This window comes from Lycorma delicatula, chromosome 11 (genome assembly GCF_047948215.1).
Source record: "Lycorma delicatula isolate Av1 chromosome 11, ASM4794821v1, whole genome shotgun sequence".
Taxonomy (NCBI): domain Eukaryota; kingdom Metazoa; phylum Arthropoda; class Insecta; order Hemiptera; family Fulgoridae; genus Lycorma; species Lycorma delicatula.
In genome coordinates this window covers 63,888,555-63,909,459 of record NC_134465.1, presented here as the reverse complement: position 1 = coordinate 63,909,459, position 20,905 = coordinate 63,888,555, and the positions used below count along the sequence as shown (strand labels likewise).

The following is a 20,905-nucleotide window of genomic DNA, read 5'->3' as shown; positions in this document are numbered from 1 at the left end:
TCCATTCTTCCGGAAATTCCTCTTTGTGCCATATTTTTACCATTTTTTTGTGGAGATTTCTGTGTACTTTTTCTGACGCGTTCTTCCATAATTCTGCAGTCAGGAAATTTGCTTTGTTGTTTTTCATTTGCTTCAGAGCTATCTTTACTTCTGCTAATGTTGGTGGAAGGATGTTTTCTCTTGGTGTTTTAATCTGGGTATTGTGTTTATTTCCAGAAGTTCTTTTGGTTCTTCACAATTCAGAAGTTTTCTAAAGCTTTCCCTCATGATGTTGGCATTTTCTTTATCAGTGTGTGCCAGATTTCCTTCCGAATTTCTTAACATTAGTGTTGGGGCATTAAATGTAGTGTTCTTCAGTTTAAAGTTTTTGTAATATTGTCTTGTATTATTTTTATGGAAGTCTTCCGCAATCTGTTCTAGTAATTTCTTGTGATACTCCCTCTTTTGATTTCGGATTATTTTTTGTGCGAGTTTTCTTTGCATTCTTAGTTTTTGTTGGTTCTCTTCTGTCTTTCTTGATTAGAAGATCAACCAAGCCTTGTGTGTTTGCCAGTGCTTGATCACAGATAATGTTCCACCACTGGTGTTTCCTTTTTTATCTGGTGGTGCAATTTCTGATGCTATTTCTTTTAGTTTTTCCACCAGGGCTTCTAGTTTGTTTTCAGTCCCTAGTTGGTCTGTTTTTTCGGTATGTGACATTTCCTGTAATTTTATTCTGGTCATATTGCTTTTTAGATCTTTTGTCCCTTGCAGATTTTCTCCGTGGTGTCATTTTGTGGTTTTCATTCTTTTGGCTTTTCTGGGTAGTCTGGTGAATTTAGATAAAAGGTCGTGATTTCTACAGTAATCCACCAGTCTTTGGCCATTTGCGTTTGTTCTTTTCTGTACAGGCCATTTACCAATGATATCTTGGTATCTTTTTTCCTTTCCCAACTGTGGATTGAAATCCCCTAATAGAATTTTGGTATGCCTTTTGTTTATTTTGGTAGTTATCTGGTCTAATAGGTTCCAGAAGTTTTCCACTTCCTTAGGGTTAGTCCTGTTTTTAATGTTTGTTGGTGCATGTGCGTTGATTAGTGTGTAGAATTTGTTTGCTGATTTTATCGTTAATGTTGCGATTCTGTTTGAGTACGCTTGAAATGACTATGACTAATCGAGTATTGTATTTTTGACGATGAAACCTGTTCCAAACTGCGGGACATTTTTCATGACTTTTTTGCCAGGACTTCCTTGGTAGATTCTGAACCCTTGTGATTCATAGTGTTCTTGTGTGGTATTTCTCATTTCATGTAATGCTAATATTACTATTTTCTGGTGTTCTAGTATGTTTGTGAGGTTTTTGAGTTTCCCTGTTTTCATTAGTGAATTAATGTTTAATGTCGCAAAGTAGTGGAACTGTTTTATTATAACTGTTTGTTTTTGGGTGTATTCCGACGCTCCGATTCGTCTTTAGAAGTTCCTCTTATTTGTCCACCTCCCCAATCCGATGGTGAACATCTCTGGTTATTACCAGAAGGGATATAGTTAGTAATAAAAGAACTTTCCATACTTGAACTTTCTAGGATGTTTCTTTCCTGTGTTGTGGGCAAGCCCACGAGTTTACAACTTTGGAGTTTAGCCAAAGAGGTTTGATTTCGATTTAGTTCACTTATGGATATCTCCAGTTCTCCATAATTATCCAGACGAACCACGTGGAGGCCCGAACGATTTTAAGAAAATAAGATTTTGTATTTGGAGAAGGTTTTAAAATCGTTCCGAAATCACTTCGTCCAAACTGTATGTTATAAATAGGAAAATAATTATAGAATAATTCATTAAAAATCTCAATGTACCAAATGACACAAAAAAATTATAAGAAACAGAGCAATCAACCACATAAGACCTTTATAATCCACAAATATAATCTCATTGTAGATATCACCAGCAGTATTTCCATTTAAATCATTAAATTATTATCATCTGAAAAATTTATCAACTGTTGGCCGTCACTGTTAAATCTGATAACGTTCCTATTGAAAATGTTTAAATAATGTTTTCCAGAAATGATATGACTTGAAATCCTTTGGTTATTCTAGTTCAGCCATTAAAATCTTCTGTAATAACATAATTGAAGTGCTATTTTCATTCAGTAACTTAAAAATAATATTAAAATCATTATTCAAATTTAAATATATCGTTAAAATATAGAATTACTGATAAACCAAATGCAGTTGTAGTTAAGACAAATGGGAAAATCTGACAATCTTATTAATATCTTTTCCACAACAATTACAATCTGCCCCTTTTTTATTGTGCTATTTTCCTGCTATTGTCTTCTCTGAAATATGGTACTTTAATTGTTTAGACCCATTGCAGATAAAAGTCTTGAAATATTAAAAATTTTTTCAGATTGTGATCTTACAATTTATTTTTCAATCTCTATTTATTTTGAACTATAGTTCTAATACTCCAATGAAATAAATTATGCTTTTGAGTGAAGGGTGATGATCTATTTCATGTACTTCTGGCATGAAAAATACTTTTTCTTTGTTTTGTCTTCCTTTTCTTAATGATTCTACTACTATTCCTTCATATTTATTTTATATTTAGCACTCCTCTTTTATCCTCTTTCCTTTCCCCCTTCAACTTTTTGCCTTTATATTCTTACAGCTTCCTCATACCTATTATCCATCCCCTTTTAACTTTGAGTCTTCACCACTTATCTTTACCTCAAGAACATTCATATTAAGATCTACCTTTTAGTTTACTGACATTTTCTCCTACCACTGTTTATATGCCATAAAAATTTAATTATTCTTTCATCTTTTCAGATCTAATATACTTTGATATTTTGCTTATTGTTCTGCAAGATTTGCATTACCTTTTTCCAGATATGTTATCTTTTTATCCTCTTCTTTTAGAAATATATTACTACTGGGACAGCTTATTTTCATTTTGTTTTCTTTATGTCTGATATGATCTCACTTTTAAACTGATAAATATTTTCTTTTATTCATTATTATTGTTAGATATAATACCAGTCCAAAATTCCACCAATACTGGTATTCCTTAACATCATTATTTAGAAATATAATAGTTATGTTATTATAAACATATAATTCAGTCAAAAATTTTGTGAGGATGAGTATTACCAGGAAATATTGGATATTGGCATAGGATTTTCATTGCCTGTTAAAAAACAGCAGGTAATAATCTGTAAAATAGAAAATGGTAGGAAAAAAAATTGTTGTAGATTTAATACACTAAAGAAATATACTTTATCACTATCTAATTATAACGATTTAATTTGTTTTATTGAACAGACATGCTGATTTAGTATGAATTTTGAATGTAAACTAACTTAAAAGTATTCAAATATTTCTTAGACATAGACTGGAATGATAAATAACAGTTAAAAGAAATTTTACAAGTTGTTTCATTTTTAACATAATCAAATTGAATATCCTTTTCTCATTACCATATGAATTGCAGTATGAATAAAGACAATTTTATTTAACAACAATGAAAACAATGGAATATCCAAATAAAATATATATGACATAGTTCATAAAAATGGTTGCTCCTGATGATATATAGCACGTTTTCAGGTCTTGGTAAAAACCATCCAAAACTGAAAAAAAAACCTAGAAACATGATGTAATAACTGTTTTTGCTACGAAATAGTAGCTAACTTAAAGGGTAAGTATTTTAGTTATAATGAAATCTTTTCACTGGTGTTTTTTATTTTATGAAAACTGAGACTTAATAAAAATCATAATGATATTAAGTTTTGTTATATTTTTATGTGGAAGAAAAAATCTGACAGTTTTGTAAATGAATTTACAAAATAATAGCCCACGTTCAAGGGCTATTATTGGTTGCATTGTTCATGACGATTTAGGCTTCAGAAAGGTTTGTGCATGTTGGGTGCTGCATGCCTTAACGATCGTCAAAAAAAAATTCCGAATGGGATCTGCTTTGGAACTTTTGATGTGCTACACAGAAGGTGATCACCATATCATCATCAAAACTTGTCAAATCCATTCTGAGTTGCCGTCCTAATATTATTTTTTTACCTTTTTAATTTAAGAGTGGTGTTTTAAAAATTATTTTTTTATGTATTTATTATTTATTTATGTGATTGCTTTTCTTCATAAAATAATGAACTGTAACCAAAAACTAGGCATGGAATGTACTGTTATCATTAGCAGAAAATTCTGATTCGTTAGTATCAATTTTTAGAGTTAAATTTCTAATTTAACTTTTGTTATATTAATTTTTATCATTAAAAAAAAAATATTTTTACACAACAGGCAATCAATTTTGGACACTTAAAGGGCCTTGCTGCAGAGGCCTGATATATATTTATATATTTTTTTTATGAAAATTCAAATAATTTATCAACATACTGACTACTATGCCAATTAATCTTGCATAACTTTTGCAACTTTTGCAGGATCCTGCATCATCAGTCTGTACAAAATTCTACAAATACATCAAACAAAAACAAAAAAGAAGAAATAAAAACTTAAAAATTTTAAAAATAAACTCTAACAATCACAAAACTTCGAACAACACAACTCACTGTCAACTGGAATAATCCAGTTGACAGTTCATTCCAGTTGACAGTGAGTTTTGTTCAAATTTTGTGGTTGTTAGGGTTTATTTTTTCTAAATTTTTAAGTTTGTATTTCTTCTTTTTTGTTTTTGTTTGAGGTATTTGCAGAATTCTGTACAGACTGATGATGCAGGATTCCATGAAAGTCAACTTTTAGTATTAGTTTGTAGATTTTTTGTTACTGTGCTGGTGCTTAATTTGTTGTAATTTGTTTATATGTATAAATCTTAGGTATATCATAAAATGCTGACATTTGTTTCTGATGTTTGATTAATGAGATTGGTAGGATTAAATGATGGGAAAGAAAACCCTGCTATGGAAATTATTTTATTAACACATTCACCATTTAGATTGATCAGTGGAGTCAAAACACTGCATCTTGTGTTAAGTTTTGCTTTAAATGTTAATCACTTATAGAAACACAGATGTGAATTTAAATGTATTTTTAAACCGTGTATTTTACCAGAATTATGATTAATTATTGAATTTGATTGTCAATCTTAGAATTATGATTTCAACATTTTTTCAACCAACAACATTGTTTTATGGGTTGAAAATTTTTTTTGCAGGCTAAGATTTGGATGCCAAACCTACTGGAGGACTACAAAGTGTGAGAATCCTTGAAAATTGAAATTGCAGGAATTAGTTTATCAGAATATTAAATGTTCAGGTATAAAATATTCTGGTACTAAGGTTATCTTAAGCCTTTGAGGTGTATTCTACAGCTTTGAAATTACAGGCTTACAAAATAGTAATTACGTAAGAATTACTGCCTACATTTTTGTAAAGTTTTTAGAACTGAATAATATGAATCCTGACAGAATGTTTCATCAATGATAAACCCAATTTTTATGTTAACAAAAATACAATCAAAGAAAAGTATTGCTAAAAAAATTAATGTGACATTTGATGCCTTTCTGATAGTTATAGCTAATTAATTACTTTTGTAAAAAATAAGTTATTAGCCTTTTTTGTTGAAATCAATCATTCTGTTACTGTATATATACATTGTATATGTATTTTTTTTTTTTTTTTTTAGCATAATCTTGGTGGAGAAATTAGCATGGTAAATGCTGGCAGACCAAATTCAAATAATTCACAATTTTTCATTACTACGGTGCCTTGTCCTCATTTAAATGGACAAAATGTTGTGTTTGGTCGTGTTAAAAAGGGATTGGGAGCAGTTAAAATGATAAGCGAGGTGGCAACTAATAATGAACGTCCAATTTCTGTTAGTATCATTTAAATATTTAATTTAAAAAAAAAATACTTTAGATAAAGCTTAACAGTATTCCAATTATGTTTTAAAATTGTTTATGGGGCTGGGCTGATAATTCTCCGGCATGACATGGAGGTGGCGCCCGGAGGTATAATATCTTACCGGCATTCTATAGTACTATCCTTCACTAGCGTATATATATAATTTCAGGTTAATTGTGTGGTCAGTATACATTTGACAGCATTTGGAGCGAGATGTCTTTGTTATTCTCACGAAAATTGAAATGCTGTTATAACATACAGAGTGGCGCAGAGAAACAGGAAACTTTGAATTAGATGTTGGCAGAACTGTAGGTGTACAATAAGTGGGAGAAAGATGTTAAACTGTAGAACAGTAATGAATACTTAGTTTTGATGGAGCAATGGAATAGTGTAGAGCATGCACTTGCTGTAAGGGCATTTTACCGACAGTGTGACAGCTGCACAGACCGTTTCAGTATCACTATAGTTCCCACCCTACGGTCAAGTTCCTTCTTCACATGCAATCAAAACTTGGGTTCATAACTTTGAAAAGACTGGTTTGGCTTTGAAAAAAAAAACCTAGTGGGCGTGTATTGTCTGTATGTACGTACATCAGAAAACATTGATGCAATGAAAGCTGTAATGGTTAGGAGTCCTTGATGTTTGGTGCAGAAAATTGCCTTGTCATCGGAGCTCAGATGTCAGAGCATGCAAAGAATATTTCATAACCTTAAATTTGATCCTTACAAGATTCAAAATATCCAAGAACTGTAACGAAAGTATATTGCGTCTGCAATTTTGTGAAAAACTGTTGCCTAAAATCAATGAGAATGCTAACTTTATTGAAAAAACCTTTGGATATCAGATGAAGTCCATTTTCACTTAAGTGGATACATGAATAAGCAGAACTTTCATTACTGGGCACAAATAAACCATGCTCAGCTTCACCAGCATCTATTACACAGTACTAAACTTACTGTAGGTGTGCAGTTGTGGGTCATGGGGTGATATGCCCTTACTTCTTTGGCGATGAAGGGGGCTCTACTGTCACTGTGACTTCTCAATGTTATATTGACATGATAGAGACAATTTTTGCTCCTGCTCCATTCTCTTCCAAATCTTTGAGCTTCAGCAAACCTGATTTCATTAGGACAGAGTCACCTCACACACTGCCTGACAGTCTATGGCAACACATTTGTCAATCATCACAATGGTTAAAATCAACAAACTAAAGGTCAAATTGCATGCTCATCCACCTTATTCATCAGATTTAGCACCCAGAGACTGTCGCTTATTTCCTAACCTCAAAAAATGCTTTGGTGGACAACAATTTAAGAGGAATTAGGAAGTTATTGATGCTGTAAAAGCATTATAAAAATGGTATAACTAAATTGGAGCACTTTGTGGAGATTATATTGTAAAATAAAATCAAATAAAACTCCCAAAAATATAGTTTTCTTTTTCAGGCTGGAAACTTATCAGCTCACATTTTTATACTTATTTGTATTGTATATTATTGATGTAAATTATGTTATATCAATGCTTTAAATCAAGTTATGTTATTATTATTTTTAAAAATTTCATGATTTGTATTTTAGTTTATCGAACAATGTTATCAGTTTTTTTTTGTTAAATATATATATATATATATATCTATACTGCCGCATTAAAAATAAATGGTAAGTAAACTGTGTGCCCTACTAATCATAGGTGTTCAATATGCACTAATCAGAGTTGCTTCTTCTGAGAGTGAAGAAGTATCGCCTACATTTCACTGGGTTTGTTGTGCTATATAACAGTATACGCAGCTGAGTGAAGAAAACAATAGAAAGCTGATTAACTCCATACTTAGTGTATTGTATGTGCTTGCTATTTCTAACAATTAATGTACTGACATTTTTAGAGTTGACAGATTTATTATGTCGCCGTCCTTTTGGATCACCTTCAGTTGTTTAGTTTTGGTATTAATATAATAAATTTATAATTTACTAATATAATAATTTCTTAATAGAAAGTATAAAAATTTTACACGTATATTTCTAAATCGTTTAAAATCTAATCAAATAAACAGGTTGTTAACAAACATAGCTGACCATAGAAAACTTACTTCTGCAGCTGATGATTTAACTGTGTAGCCACCAGTGTAATTCATTGTAAAATAATGATTTTAAAATTATTTAGCTTTTCACAAAATTATGTAAAAAAGTGGCTTTTGAGACATTTTGAGAGGTCTTTTGTTTTAAATGGCCTCAGCTTTTTATTAATTTTCCAAAAGAATGTTCCGTTTTAAGTTACTTATACAGCATGTTCTATTGTTCTCTAGAACGAACTATTGTAAGCAGTCACATGATTGCAAGCTAAGTTGATACATTATACTTTCAGCTGAATACTTTTGGAATATAAAAGATTATTATATCATTTTTTCATGAAATTCATTTTAATGAAGGAAATATTGTAATATCAAATTATTTAATTAATTTAGCATTATTGTACAGGGTGTATCCTTTAAAAAAAAAATATTATACTAGGAAGAGATGTTTAAATATTAAAATAGTGAGAAATTTGCCAGCAACTAAAAAAAATACTATTTTTAACAGGTTTATTATTTTTATAATAATTGGTTTCATTTGGATGGGATTTTATTGTATAACAAAATTGACTAAAATAAATTTGTCCTTCTTAGTTGTAGGTATTTATATCATATAAGATGTAAAAAAAAAAAATATTTTTAATTTCCCTTTTAAATGCTTAACTGTTAAGCACTTATGTTGTTAACATGGTTGAACTACATCCAGATCTCTGTCCAATAATTTTATTGTATAAAAGACAATGTAAGTTGATCTTTATTGCTTTGTATTACATTGCTAAAATGTTATAAATTTCTACCATTGATTATATTACTTGTTCTTTTTCCACTCTGAATTTCTACATAATCAGTTACTTTTTTAGCCAAAAAATTGTACAATTTTTAATGAATGGCCTTTAATTATAGTAATACATGATTTTTAATCTTTATTAACTGTTTTTTTTTTTTTTTTTATTAATTTAGGAATGTAGAATTGTTGACTGTGGACAGTTTAAACCAGGACAGGATTGGGGTATTGCTGAATGTGATGGTACTGAAGATGAATATCCTCCGTTTCCAGAAGATTGGAAAAATAATCCTTCAGATGTTGAGGTGTTTATATTGTTTATGGTTTTTAATTTAACTTTGCATAATATTGTAAAACAGTTTGTTCTTGGTTACCGATCCGTGATATTATCAGTAGGAAAGCAGTTTTGATATTCTTTTGAGAAGCAGGTTTTCTTTTTATTGTTTACACAATCCATTGACCTGTATGGTGGAATGATGGTGCTTCTGCCTTTCAATCTGGAAAATTCCAGGTTTGAATTCTGTCAAGGCTTGGCTTGTTGTCTTATACTATACTTAAGTAATTATCATCAATGGTTATTGTAAACAGGATAAAATTAATGTCACATTTTATTTTTGAATTTCTGAATATTATAAAATAGTTTCATATTTATAAGTTTTTCTCTGTATTTACTGGCGTTATTTAATAGTTTCTTTTCTAGATGTCAAAGTTTGTGTCATTCTCTTAAGTTTGATGTATTTTTCAAATTGTACAACATAATATAACTCATTATATTAACTCATTCTGTTCTATATCTCATTCTATATCCAGGGGATGATACACGTAAGTGTTTTTCACCCCTAAAAAACCAGAAAAAAAAAATTTATTCCTTCCTTCCACAACAGTTCTAAAATATCTCGCATTAGTATACAATCATTTTTCATCTGCTCAACCAAAGTATTTTGCACATTTTTCAGTATTAATAGTGTATTTTTTACTGCTCTATTATTTATACTAATGTTAATCACTTTGTTTATCCACATTTGATTTTCAACAAATTTCCTAAATTCTTTTTTTTTTATAGTAGAGTAGGTTTAATCTGTCATTATATTTCCTTATGTTTTATTAAAAAAAGAAATAATAAAATCATGAACACATTCAAAAATTTATTTTTCAAGACAAGTTGGCCTGCTCAATAAATTATTTCTAGTAAAAACATATTTTTATTTCCTTGTAAAATTTGTGATTAAAATGAATTCATTCTGGTGAAGTTACGTTAAAACAAATTTTGTCATTCCATGCATAATTGTATACAAAAATAGATCAAAATCCAGATATTGATATAATACAATACATTCTGTAAATTGAAATGAATTTTATTTTAGTTTTGTATATAACACAAATATAACAAGAAAATAATGTAATTATATAGAAAGACCTGCATTCAAAACTCAGTAGTCTTGGCATATGTTGTTTTCACCGTGTTGATTTGTAAATATACAAAAAAAAGATTATCAGTCTACTACAGTTTTGAAATTAGAAAAAGAGGTTAGTGAGTGAAGTAAGCGTTAGGTTATGTTTGCTGATATTGTAATTACATTAAAAATTTTTTTTTTTTTTAAATTACATATTCCTGAAGATGAAAGGGTAATGTTTTGAATTTGTATTGATATTCATATGTTTCGTATAATCTGTATATAATATTTGTTACTCGTTCTTAAAGGTACTTCTTTGGTGTTGACCGATTTCAGTAATATCAGTTAGCAATAGTTATTTCAGTTGCAGATTTCTATGAAATGTTAACATTATATTATAAAAATGAAAGTAAATGTTATTGACTTATTTGCCACTGACTGTTATGTTACTATTACGTTGACTTATTCGTAATTGAATTCTTTAACAGAGAGAAAATGATCCATGATTTTAAAAATATCCACATGTGGCGAAGATATGAAGTTTTTACATAAACAGTTATAGTTTCGATGTGACTGTACTTATGACACAAGAATGCTTATCGCAGATGCATAAAAACACATTGAAACATGAAATTGAATGTATTGAAGGTTACATGGTTTGGCACAGTGTGCACATTTCTATAGAGCGAGCATGTAAATTTATTATGTATTATTTGATCATTCATTTCCCGTGGCAACAATTTTTGGAGCAAGAACTTGATATGTCCCCCAATACTATTACCGATCAAGCGAATTTTTGTTGGGATGTATGCATATTATGGGTGAATAAGAATTCAGTGCCATTAGGAGGTAAAAATAATGTCATAAAGATTGATAAATTAAGAATCAGAAAAATGAGATTCAACAAAGGAAGATTAGGGCATGGGTTTTTGGAGAATTGAGTGGTCCACCCAAACATGTATCTATTGAACCTGTTAATAAAAACCCAAGACCGATTAATTGCTACTTTATTAGCTGTGGTATGGATCAAGCCTGGCACAACTATTATTTCTGGTTGTTGATGATTGTATAATTGCTTACAATCTTCAAATAAAATTAATCAATCTTCAATCTTATTTATAATTTTGTGGATCCTGACATGGGTGCAAATACCCAAGCTACCTATACTCGTGCGAATATACCTCATTATGCCACAAAGAAAGAATGTTATTTTGGATAGTTGTGTGAATTTCTGTTTCACAGAATACGATTTTGTTTGTCATATTGATATTTTTTTTTTTTATGCTATGTGCAAGTCATTTTCATTAGAATAGTCTATAAAAATATACTTGTACTTATTTGAATACTAATTTTTGTGTCATATTTGACTTTTATCACTTCTCTTACATTAAGAAAAGTAAAAAAAAAAATCATCAGTATTATTAAAAAGAAAAAGATTGTAAAATTTAAAAAATATAGTAGTGACACGTTTTTCTTTTATTGATGATTAACACTGTGATCATGACAACATATGACAAGATTAGATGTTGTTAGAAAATGTTAGGTTATGATTGATTTAACCCATCAGGTTGGTCTAGTGGTTAACGCGTCTTCCCCAATCAGCTGATTTGGAAGTCGAGAGTTACAGCCAAGTCCTAGTAAAGCCAGTTATTTTTACATGGATTTGAATACTAGATTGTGGATACCGTTGTTCTTTGGTGGTTGGGTTTCAATTAACCACACATCTCAGGAATGGTCGAACTGAGAATGTACAAGACTACACTTCATTTACACTCGTACATATCATCCTCATTCATCCTCTGAAGAATTATCTAAGCGGTAGTTACCGGAGGCTAAACAGGGAAAGAAAAAGGTTATTATTGATTTGAGAACCTGTTCACCGAGATCGTAAAAACTAAAGAGACAGATTGTAAGGAATGGATCAGAGACTTTAATGTCGAGGTAGAATTAAAAAAAAGGGAAATAAAAAGACTGAGTTCCAGCCACTGGGTGGGGTCCAGGAACAACATAGTTGGGCCCGGTTCCCCTCACCAGGCAGTTTGAAGCAGACAGAGGTAAATAAATAAAGTGTACACTCTGAGTCCTGGCTGCTGGGGAGGGACCTGGGAATGACATAGTCAGGCCCGGTTCACCCCTCTTGTGATTTGAGGCAGGTGAATTGAAGAATCAGAAGATCTAAACCGGTGAGGCGACCTGCCATGCTGGACATATTGCCGGTGGGCGGGAAGGCTCGTTTGAGTTAAAGGCAAGTTTATCTCTACTGGGTTGAGATAAACTTGATGGCAGATCCAGCCTAGGAGAGCAGAAGAGAAAAAAAAGGTTATTATTGGTGATATCGTAAATCAAAAAATTACTTAGTTAATTATACAGTTAGTTGAAGTTAGATGAGGTAAATAATGATTCCTTGTACTGTATTCAGTGTGATATTAACATAATGTACATAATGTACATAACCTAATGTTCGATTTGCTTGCTAACTTTTTGTAATTAACCCTTAAATATTATATTGGTAGATTTTAAATTGTATACACAAGAAACACGGTACAGATTCCAAACATTACCCTCGTTGCTATAGGAATATTTAATTTTTTTATTTTAGAATCTTTATATTTTAAAAACTATGGTAGATCGACACTTTTTGTTTTGTATATTTACAATCAGCATGGTGAAAACAATATATGCAAAGATTATTGATTATTATTTTGAATCTGCATTGTATTTCTACATAATTATTGAAAATAAAATGGATTCGTAGCAGTTTACTGATGAACTGTTTATTTATGTATAGGGGTATTGTTTATAGATAACATTTGCTATGAAAAATTGTCACTGTCCTATATACAAAAAAATAAAAATGAAGTTCTCTATTAATTCACGGATATCTAAGGAATAAATGCCCAATCTTTAAACTTGAAAAACTTAAAGAATTAATTTTATGTTGTTAAAAATTTCATTCACAGGACCCATACAACTATTTCATAACAGAACATGATTTTTACTTCAAAATATCTGTACAATAAATGACTTTTTAAAACAAAATATATGTGGAATTTAAAATACATAAATTAACTAATTATGAAGTTTTTCTTTAAAAAAATGTTTGCCTGTGCCTTAAAAAAGTAATTTAAAAAACTTTTTTTAAACATAATACTTGATAGAGTGATTTTGAAGCATTGTTGTCAATTTGGGACAATTGAGTTACTTCAGAATAGACAGATTGTGATGATGCATTACTCCAAAAAGCAAATAGCATCATTAGTTTTACGTTAATAAAATTTGAGTATATATATTATTGAACCATATTCATATTTATCATTGAAGATTGTCTTTAAAGGCCATGTTCATAATTAATAGCTTGCATTATAATTAATTATAGTGTATATATGTAGATATGTGATATATGTAGATTATTATGAATTAACAGAACGTACTGTCATGCTAAGCATATAATGATTGCAACAAGGTAACGCTGAAATTGTAGACATTTTTACAAAATAATCAGACTTAAGTAACTAGCAATCAACATTCTGCTGATGAGTACTTACCAACTTTGTCATTATAAAATATACTAAGTTTTATTCAGGTATAAATGTCAATTTTGTATTATACTGAAATTGTTATGAAAAATAATGTGTTTACAAATTTATGAAAATTTTGTGAAACTGCAAAATTATTTTCAGTAAATTTATATTTAAAACCTGTTTAAAATTTAATAAATTCAGTGATGTAAAGATTATTCAAATAGGCCCAGTGATTCCTTTGCTTAATGAATAAATAAGAAAATGACTACAAAGACATTTTAATGTATCTGTAAAGTAAAGATTATTCAAATAGGCCCAGTGATTCCTTTGTTTAATGAATAAATAAGAAAATGACTACAAAGACATTTTAATGTATCTGTAAAGTTAAAAGTGTATGTACTAAAGGAAAAGATATAAGTGTTGTTGAAGGTTATGAATTATTGAATTTAACGATAAGCTATAAGCATAGTTACAACTATGCTTAAGATATAATTTTACTATTCTATGATACAATTTATTGTGATTGTGTATTCTTATAATATTGTTTTTGATTACTGTTTTTTTTTTTTTTTTTTTTTTTTTTTTTTTCAGTTAGAAAGACTACATTCAGTTGCAATGGTTATTAAAAAGTCTGGTAATTTTTACTTTGACATGGGAAATTATGTAGATGCTAATAGAAAATATAAGAAAGCATTACGTTATATTGATTGGTATGTAATATGTATTTTTCTGATGTATTCTAATTTTATATAGTTGATTAATAGTTTGAATCCTAAGCTTAAGTATACACCAAAAACCAATATCAGTTGCATCAGATGTGACTGATTTAGATATTTAATTCTATATTAATTTGTACGGGGCCTGTTGTTATTGTTAGGACGTTTATATATTAGTTTGTCTAAAACGTATTGAGCCTTTGGAGGCCAAAATTGAGAATACATTTATTGTTATTGGAAAATAATGTTATGAAAATAAATATGTACCAATTTTTTTGATGACCTGCCATTACTGGGACCCATTACTGGGTACACCATAATCCCAATGCTATAAAATTTCTATGGTCTCTAGTCAAAAATTTGTGACACATGGTTTATGCAGTCCTTTTTTGAAACTAACTTAACACCATTCAAGTAGTTCTGTAGAAACTGAAACAAATGATAGTCTGATGGTGCCAGGTCCGCGCTATATGGCAGATGTATTAAAACCTTCCTCAAGTTCTCTCGGTTTCTGGCAGGTTGTTAAATATGTAAACGGTTTGGCATTGTCAACGTGGTAGGTATATGACACCCTTTCTGTTGACCAGTTGAGGCTGTTTCTTTTGAATTTCTAGATGTAATCGCGGTAATTGTCAACATACGAGTCTGAGTGTTATTGTTCTGCCTGACGACAGCAATATCTCATGATGCATGATGCCCTGGTAATCCCACCAAACACACAGCATAACCTTCCAGGGCATCAGTGTGGGCTGCCACAGATGGAGGAACTTTTCCTCACTTCAACCACGATCTTTTTCACACATTGTTGTTGTAGGTTATTTATATTTCATCACTCGTAATCAGCTTCGTCAGAAATGCCTCGATTTCATTACGTTTCAGTAGAGATTTGTAGATAGAAATTTAATCGAGTAAATTTTTCTGAATCGGATCATGTGGCACCCAAACATAGAGCTTCTTTTTGTATCCAGCTTTCTCCAAGTGGTTTAACACGTTTGGTGATGTATGTTTAGGTCATTGGTGATGTCATGACGGTTTACATGCCTGTCTTCCTCCACTTTTGCCAGAATACACTAACACTGTCTTGTGTGCAAAATTTTTACCTATTTTATTCACTTTCTGATTGATTTAGAAATAATTAGTTCAGTTGTTAATGTAATCGACAGGATATTTTAGAAAATGTTGTATAAAATCTTAATTGTTGTTGAATCATCTGTTTATGGTTAGTTCAGGTTAGAGTGTTTGTAATGGTATCTTAATTGTGTTTGTTTTTGTCAACATTTTGATTGCAGTTTGAATTTTTCATTTTTCTAGCATTTAAATTGATTGATTTTAACAATCAAATGCTCTGAAAATGGTTTTATGATGTCTTAAATAATGAGGATTTAGATTGTGTGCCCGTAATGATTTTGCTGTTGCTTTGGATGTTAAATTTATATTTGTGTACAGATTTATATAAAAACAGTAAAATATTTTTAGAAGTTGAGAGTAATTCAGTTCTATATTTAAATTGTAGTCTCAATTAAAATGTCTGTAATTCTGTATTTGTTGGCTTTAATATAATTAGTATTTTATTACTATGGTAGTACCATACTTTCTTATGTTTACTGTGTATTTTTTTATTTAATTTAATAGGTACATGATGCATTTAAAAAAAAAATCCATGAATAGTAAAATTCTTACAGATATTAAGATTTTATGCAAGTTAAATTCTGCTGCTGCTCTTTTAAAAAAGAAAGAGTATTATGAAGTTCGTAAACTTTGTTCTGAGGTAAGAAATATATAATTTAAAATACTAATGTATATATATTTAATTGTTATTAAATAGCAATTAAATATTACGATAATATTTTTAGTAATTGATGAATTTAAGTAGTAGGGTAGTTATTTTAAGTATAGGATGATTCATTTATTTTAATCTGGCTAACTGGGAATTATGTATTACAACAAGATACTACTATCATCTTAGATTTTACATAATTGTAATGTAAATCTCAGTGTAAGTATGATTTTTTTTTAAACATCAAGTTTACTAAAAATTCAGAAAATGGATTTGACGTGTATGTCAAGTGCTTAAACTAAAATTAATAAGTTTTAAGTTTCTGAAATGAATAATTTAGTTATTAACTTTTTAGTTTTAAATAAGTTCATTTGTGTAGTTAAGTTTTATACTTTTAACAGTTGTAAGAATTAGAAGCAGTTGTTATGTTGTGTCAAAATTAATGAAACTGTTAATGTAAAAGAAGGAGTCATTATTATATAGCATTATGCAGTGTATTAATAGATCTTTGTAATGGGAATGTTGAAATATCAGGAACAAAAATCTTTCATAAGTAGCCGGTTTAGTCAATTTTTATCTATCCATTAGGTTGTGTTTCTTTGATTCAATTGACTTATTTTATCCTAATTGTATAACACATTTTGTATAAGGCATTTTTAACAGTTATGTTTTCATTTTTACTGTCGCACAAAGAAGTATTTAAATTTTTCTTTTCTTTTCTTTTTTGCCTCTGGGACCATTGTTAGGGATATTGGATATTGTTAGGGATAGGGGATGAGATAAAATGACAGTTTTGTAGCAAATGTCATGCTTATTTGGGATGCGAACCTGGGACCTCTGGAGAAAGGCCAAAATGCTACTACTCACGTCATTGTCACCACTAAACTTATTCTCTACTTACCTCATACCCTGCAATATTGTTTGTATTTTTTTTTTTTCAAAACTTATTACTTTTTAATTTGAAGAATCATATTTCACATTACATTTGTTAAAAAATATTCTCCACATGAAGTATTGAAACAAAATAATATTAAATTAATAAATAGAATTACCCATTAAATATAGATGCTAATGATGAGTTATATTCACAGAAATGTTAAATATATACATATCAGCTATGAGGTGGCTTGTTGCTGCGGCCCAATTCGTAAAGTACGTTTCCTTAAGATAGGTATCGGATACAGGTCCCAAAAAAATATAAATTTGTAATAGAAATTTTAATATCTATTAAAGTAAATCTAACATTAAAATTTAAGATTTAAGTAAAAGATTGTTGATCATTCTGCTTCAGGCATTGGTGATAAATTGGTTGTCATTAATTGTTAACTTTTTCTGCCATAAACTTTATTTTTGATGAGTTCATTTAAAAAAAATTTCTCATGAGAAAGATGTAGAGAATGTTAGGAGACATGTTGACATCATCTCAGTCTGTTCAATAGACTTTCATTGATCAGGTTTTCACATCATGGAGGTATTGGAGAGGTAAAAATAATCTTTATTTTACCTCTATTGAGAGGTATTGGAGAGGTATATTTTAATCTTGCTAAAAATAAAAGTCTGTATCTCTAAATTTATCACCAGTGCATGATACAACTAATTCCTTAATCAACTTCAGATGGATGGCACTTATCATGTGCTATAAAAAAAGAGTAGTCTTCAGTTTGATAGTTTACACCACCCCGTAACTCTTGTTAAGTAAAGAGTCTGGACACTGGTCATTCTATTGTCCGTGATAGGTTGAATTACCACTAAACCTTTTGAAGGTAGGTTCTAAGAGAGTTGACTCAAAATCACATTGAATTCACATTATACAAGGCATGTTTTTAAAGAAAGTACAGTTCTGAAATTCCGTCGCTGCTATGCTGCGGTTAGCATTACACACATGCGCACTGTGTATCTATCTGCATCTGTTGGCAAGCCACAGTTGCCATTACAGAAATATACGACTGTGTTTACGTTTGTTTGTAAGTATTTAAAATACCTCTACTGATCAAGAATCCCACCGACTGTGAAATACGTGATGTGATTAATTTTCTTAGTGTTAAAGGCGTGATAGCGGCTGAAATTCATCGTCAGATCAGTGAAGTGTATAGAGATTACATTCTGAGTGGTGGAATGGTACGAATATGGGTTAGAGCTTTTAAAGATGGCTGTCAAAATTTTTGTGATGAGGAATGGAATGGATGACCTTCTGTCATTACTGAAGATTTTGTGCAGAAAGTTGATGAAAAAGTGAGAGAGAGCAGATGCTTTATGATTCCTTCGCTATCTGAAGAGTTTCATCAAGTTTCAAGAAGTGTTGTCTATGAAATTGCAACCAAACGTTTAAATTATTGACGATGATGATGATGTCAAAATGACTGTGTTAGAGTGGTTATAAAGAAGGGGGCAGACTTCTATGATGACCATGTTCAAAAGGTGGTTGCACAATATGACAAGTGTCTTAATATTGGTGGCAGTTATGTGGAGAAGTAGATTAAAGTACAGGTTTTTATGTAAAAATAAAATTAAGAATAGTGTATTTTTTTTTTAATTTCAAAATGGTACTTTAAAAATATGCCTTGTACAAATTTTTGTGGAAGGTAATGCCTTTTTGGATCACAAAATAACTTTATATAAAACTTCATTACTATTACTATTAATGAAATTTTAAATTATGACGCCAAGAATAATTATAGAGTCTAACAATGGAGTTGCTTTGTGACTTATAGACAAGCAAATGCTCTTGCTATTTTTATACTGTTTACATAACCTCTTGCCCAAATTGTTGTAAATCTTTGTTTAAAATTATTATTGTGGTTATTTTATGTTAATTATATAATACTGTTAAATAATAAATATTGTTTGTGTAATTATGTTGAATTATTTGACAGGTTTTAAGAGTCGATAAAAATAATGCTAAAGCATTATTTAGAAGAGGACAGGCGAATTTTGGATTGAATGATAATGAATTAGCATTAAAAGATTTGGAACGTGCACATGCAATTGATCCAATTGATAAAAAGATAACAGATGCAATTAATGCTGTAAAAAAAAACATTAAAATTTATTTAAATAAGGAAAAAGAAAGTTGTAGAATGATGTTTAAAGATATATAAACAGTGTATATTTCTGTAATTTTTATGTCTGTATATATATGTTGCACTGTGTCAGTTTAATAATTTTTAAGTCGAGACTGTGATTATTATTTTAATTAATTTTGTAGCATAATTATTAACATTATTAATTTTTTAGTTTAATTATTGTAATTTTAGTTGTCTCAACTGAAGTATTTTTGTAACAAAGGATGGAATGGGTGATTGATTTACTTTTAAGAAGTCTTGCCTGTTATTTTGTGTATTTATCATACATTTCAGAGCTTATGAGCTCTGAGCATCAGTTAGTAAGAAACTTGCAATACAGCTAAGTTGAACTGTCTTTGACACATTTTATATTTAAACTTTTTATAACTCTCCACTTTTATTACCTCAGCATGATCTTATTTCTTATTCCACAGATATTTGTATTAATAATAAGTTATTAAATTTAATTTTCTTATAAAAATAAGTTAAATATTACTTAATATAAAAAAGGTTGTGATGTAAGGCAGTACTAAGAAAAATCCTCTAACTGTTGTGAAGGTATTAAAATTACTATCATAAATAAAATATTATTTAAATACCTTTTTTTTTTGTTTGAAGTAATAACATTAATTTACAGTTTTTTCATTTTTATGAATTTACTTGTTTTTAGTTCATATTTTACAATTATGTTTTTTAGAATAATTTTAACAAATTATTTGTTTTAATGACAATATTTTTTGAAAGATATAAAAGCTTATCCTAATATAATAATTTCTTATAATATAATTGTAATAGGTTCAAGATTTAGTTTTTTATGTTCACTTTAAACAATTCTGTTTACATAGTCCCACTTACAAGCTTCTTTAAAAGCTTCTGTGGTAAATTAAATCATCAGTCAAAAAAACAAGATTACATTTTATGCTCTAAACTATTAAAACAAAATTAAATTATTGAGTAATAATAACTCCCCCTCCCCCCTATATAATTTTGCTAAATGTTTTTGTAAAAATAAACAAAAATAACCTCTTTTATCTGTGGGTTTGTTTAATTTAAATCTATCATGAAGTACTCAAAGTACGGAACTCAGATTATACTCATATTATTTGATGTATGATATTTATTAATGGAAATTATGAAAGGTAAAACCTACTTAGACATTCAGTGTAAAAGAAAGTAGTCATAATCCGACTACAGACAGATGTAAAAAAACTTAAAAGTAAGTTTTGACAAAACTGCAGTAAATTATTTAATAGCATTATACCAAAATTACAATAAATCGCATTTGTAGAGCTCATTAGCTATGAAATTTGTAATAGCATAGGTGTTAGTGTACTAACATGCTTTTAATTAAACTACTAATCACCATAATTGATTAATGATTGCAGATTGTGATATGTTTAATTTCTTTATTATTAGAGTTAATATGTTTTATATTACATGCTAATATATGTTTCATTAATTTTTTAGTAATTGGAATTTATTTAATCTTCCTCTAACTTTTCATTATTTGTTAAAAATGAAATTGTTATTCTCTTTACCAATATTATCAAATTGGAAAATGTCATAAAACCCTTACTTTTTAGTTTTTGAAAGAAATTAAATAATGTTGCTTATTACTCTTATATTTGTGATCCTGTGCTAGGAGTATGAAAATTTATTTAGTCAAGTAATATTTTTTAACATGGGCACTGCTAATGATATTGGTGTTAGGCATGATCGTGCTTAT

General features: G+C 29.4%; 1 protein-coding gene across 3 annotated transcripts in view; it reads left to right on the top strand.

Annotated features, from left to right (window-relative positions):
* Nucleotides 1-20,649, top strand: part of LOC142332258 (peptidyl-prolyl cis-trans isomerase D-like) — a 35,826-nt gene extending 15,177 nt beyond the window's left edge. For all 3 annotated transcript variants that reach the window (XM_075378577.1, XM_075378578.1, XM_075378576.1), the window contains 5 exons: nt 5,637-5,828; nt 8,886-9,014; nt 14,216-14,334; nt 15,973-16,108; nt 18,991-20,649. In XM_075378577.1, coding sequence (XP_075234692.1) covers nt 5,637-5,828; nt 8,886-9,014; nt 14,216-14,334; nt 15,973-16,108; nt 18,991-19,215 — 801 coding nt within the window. In that variant the 3' untranslated portion in view covers nt 19,216-20,649. The remainder of the gene's footprint in view (nt 1-5,636; nt 5,829-8,885; nt 9,015-14,215; nt 14,335-15,972; nt 16,109-18,990) is intronic.
* The last annotated feature ends 256 nt before the right edge of the window (nt 20,650-20,905 follow it).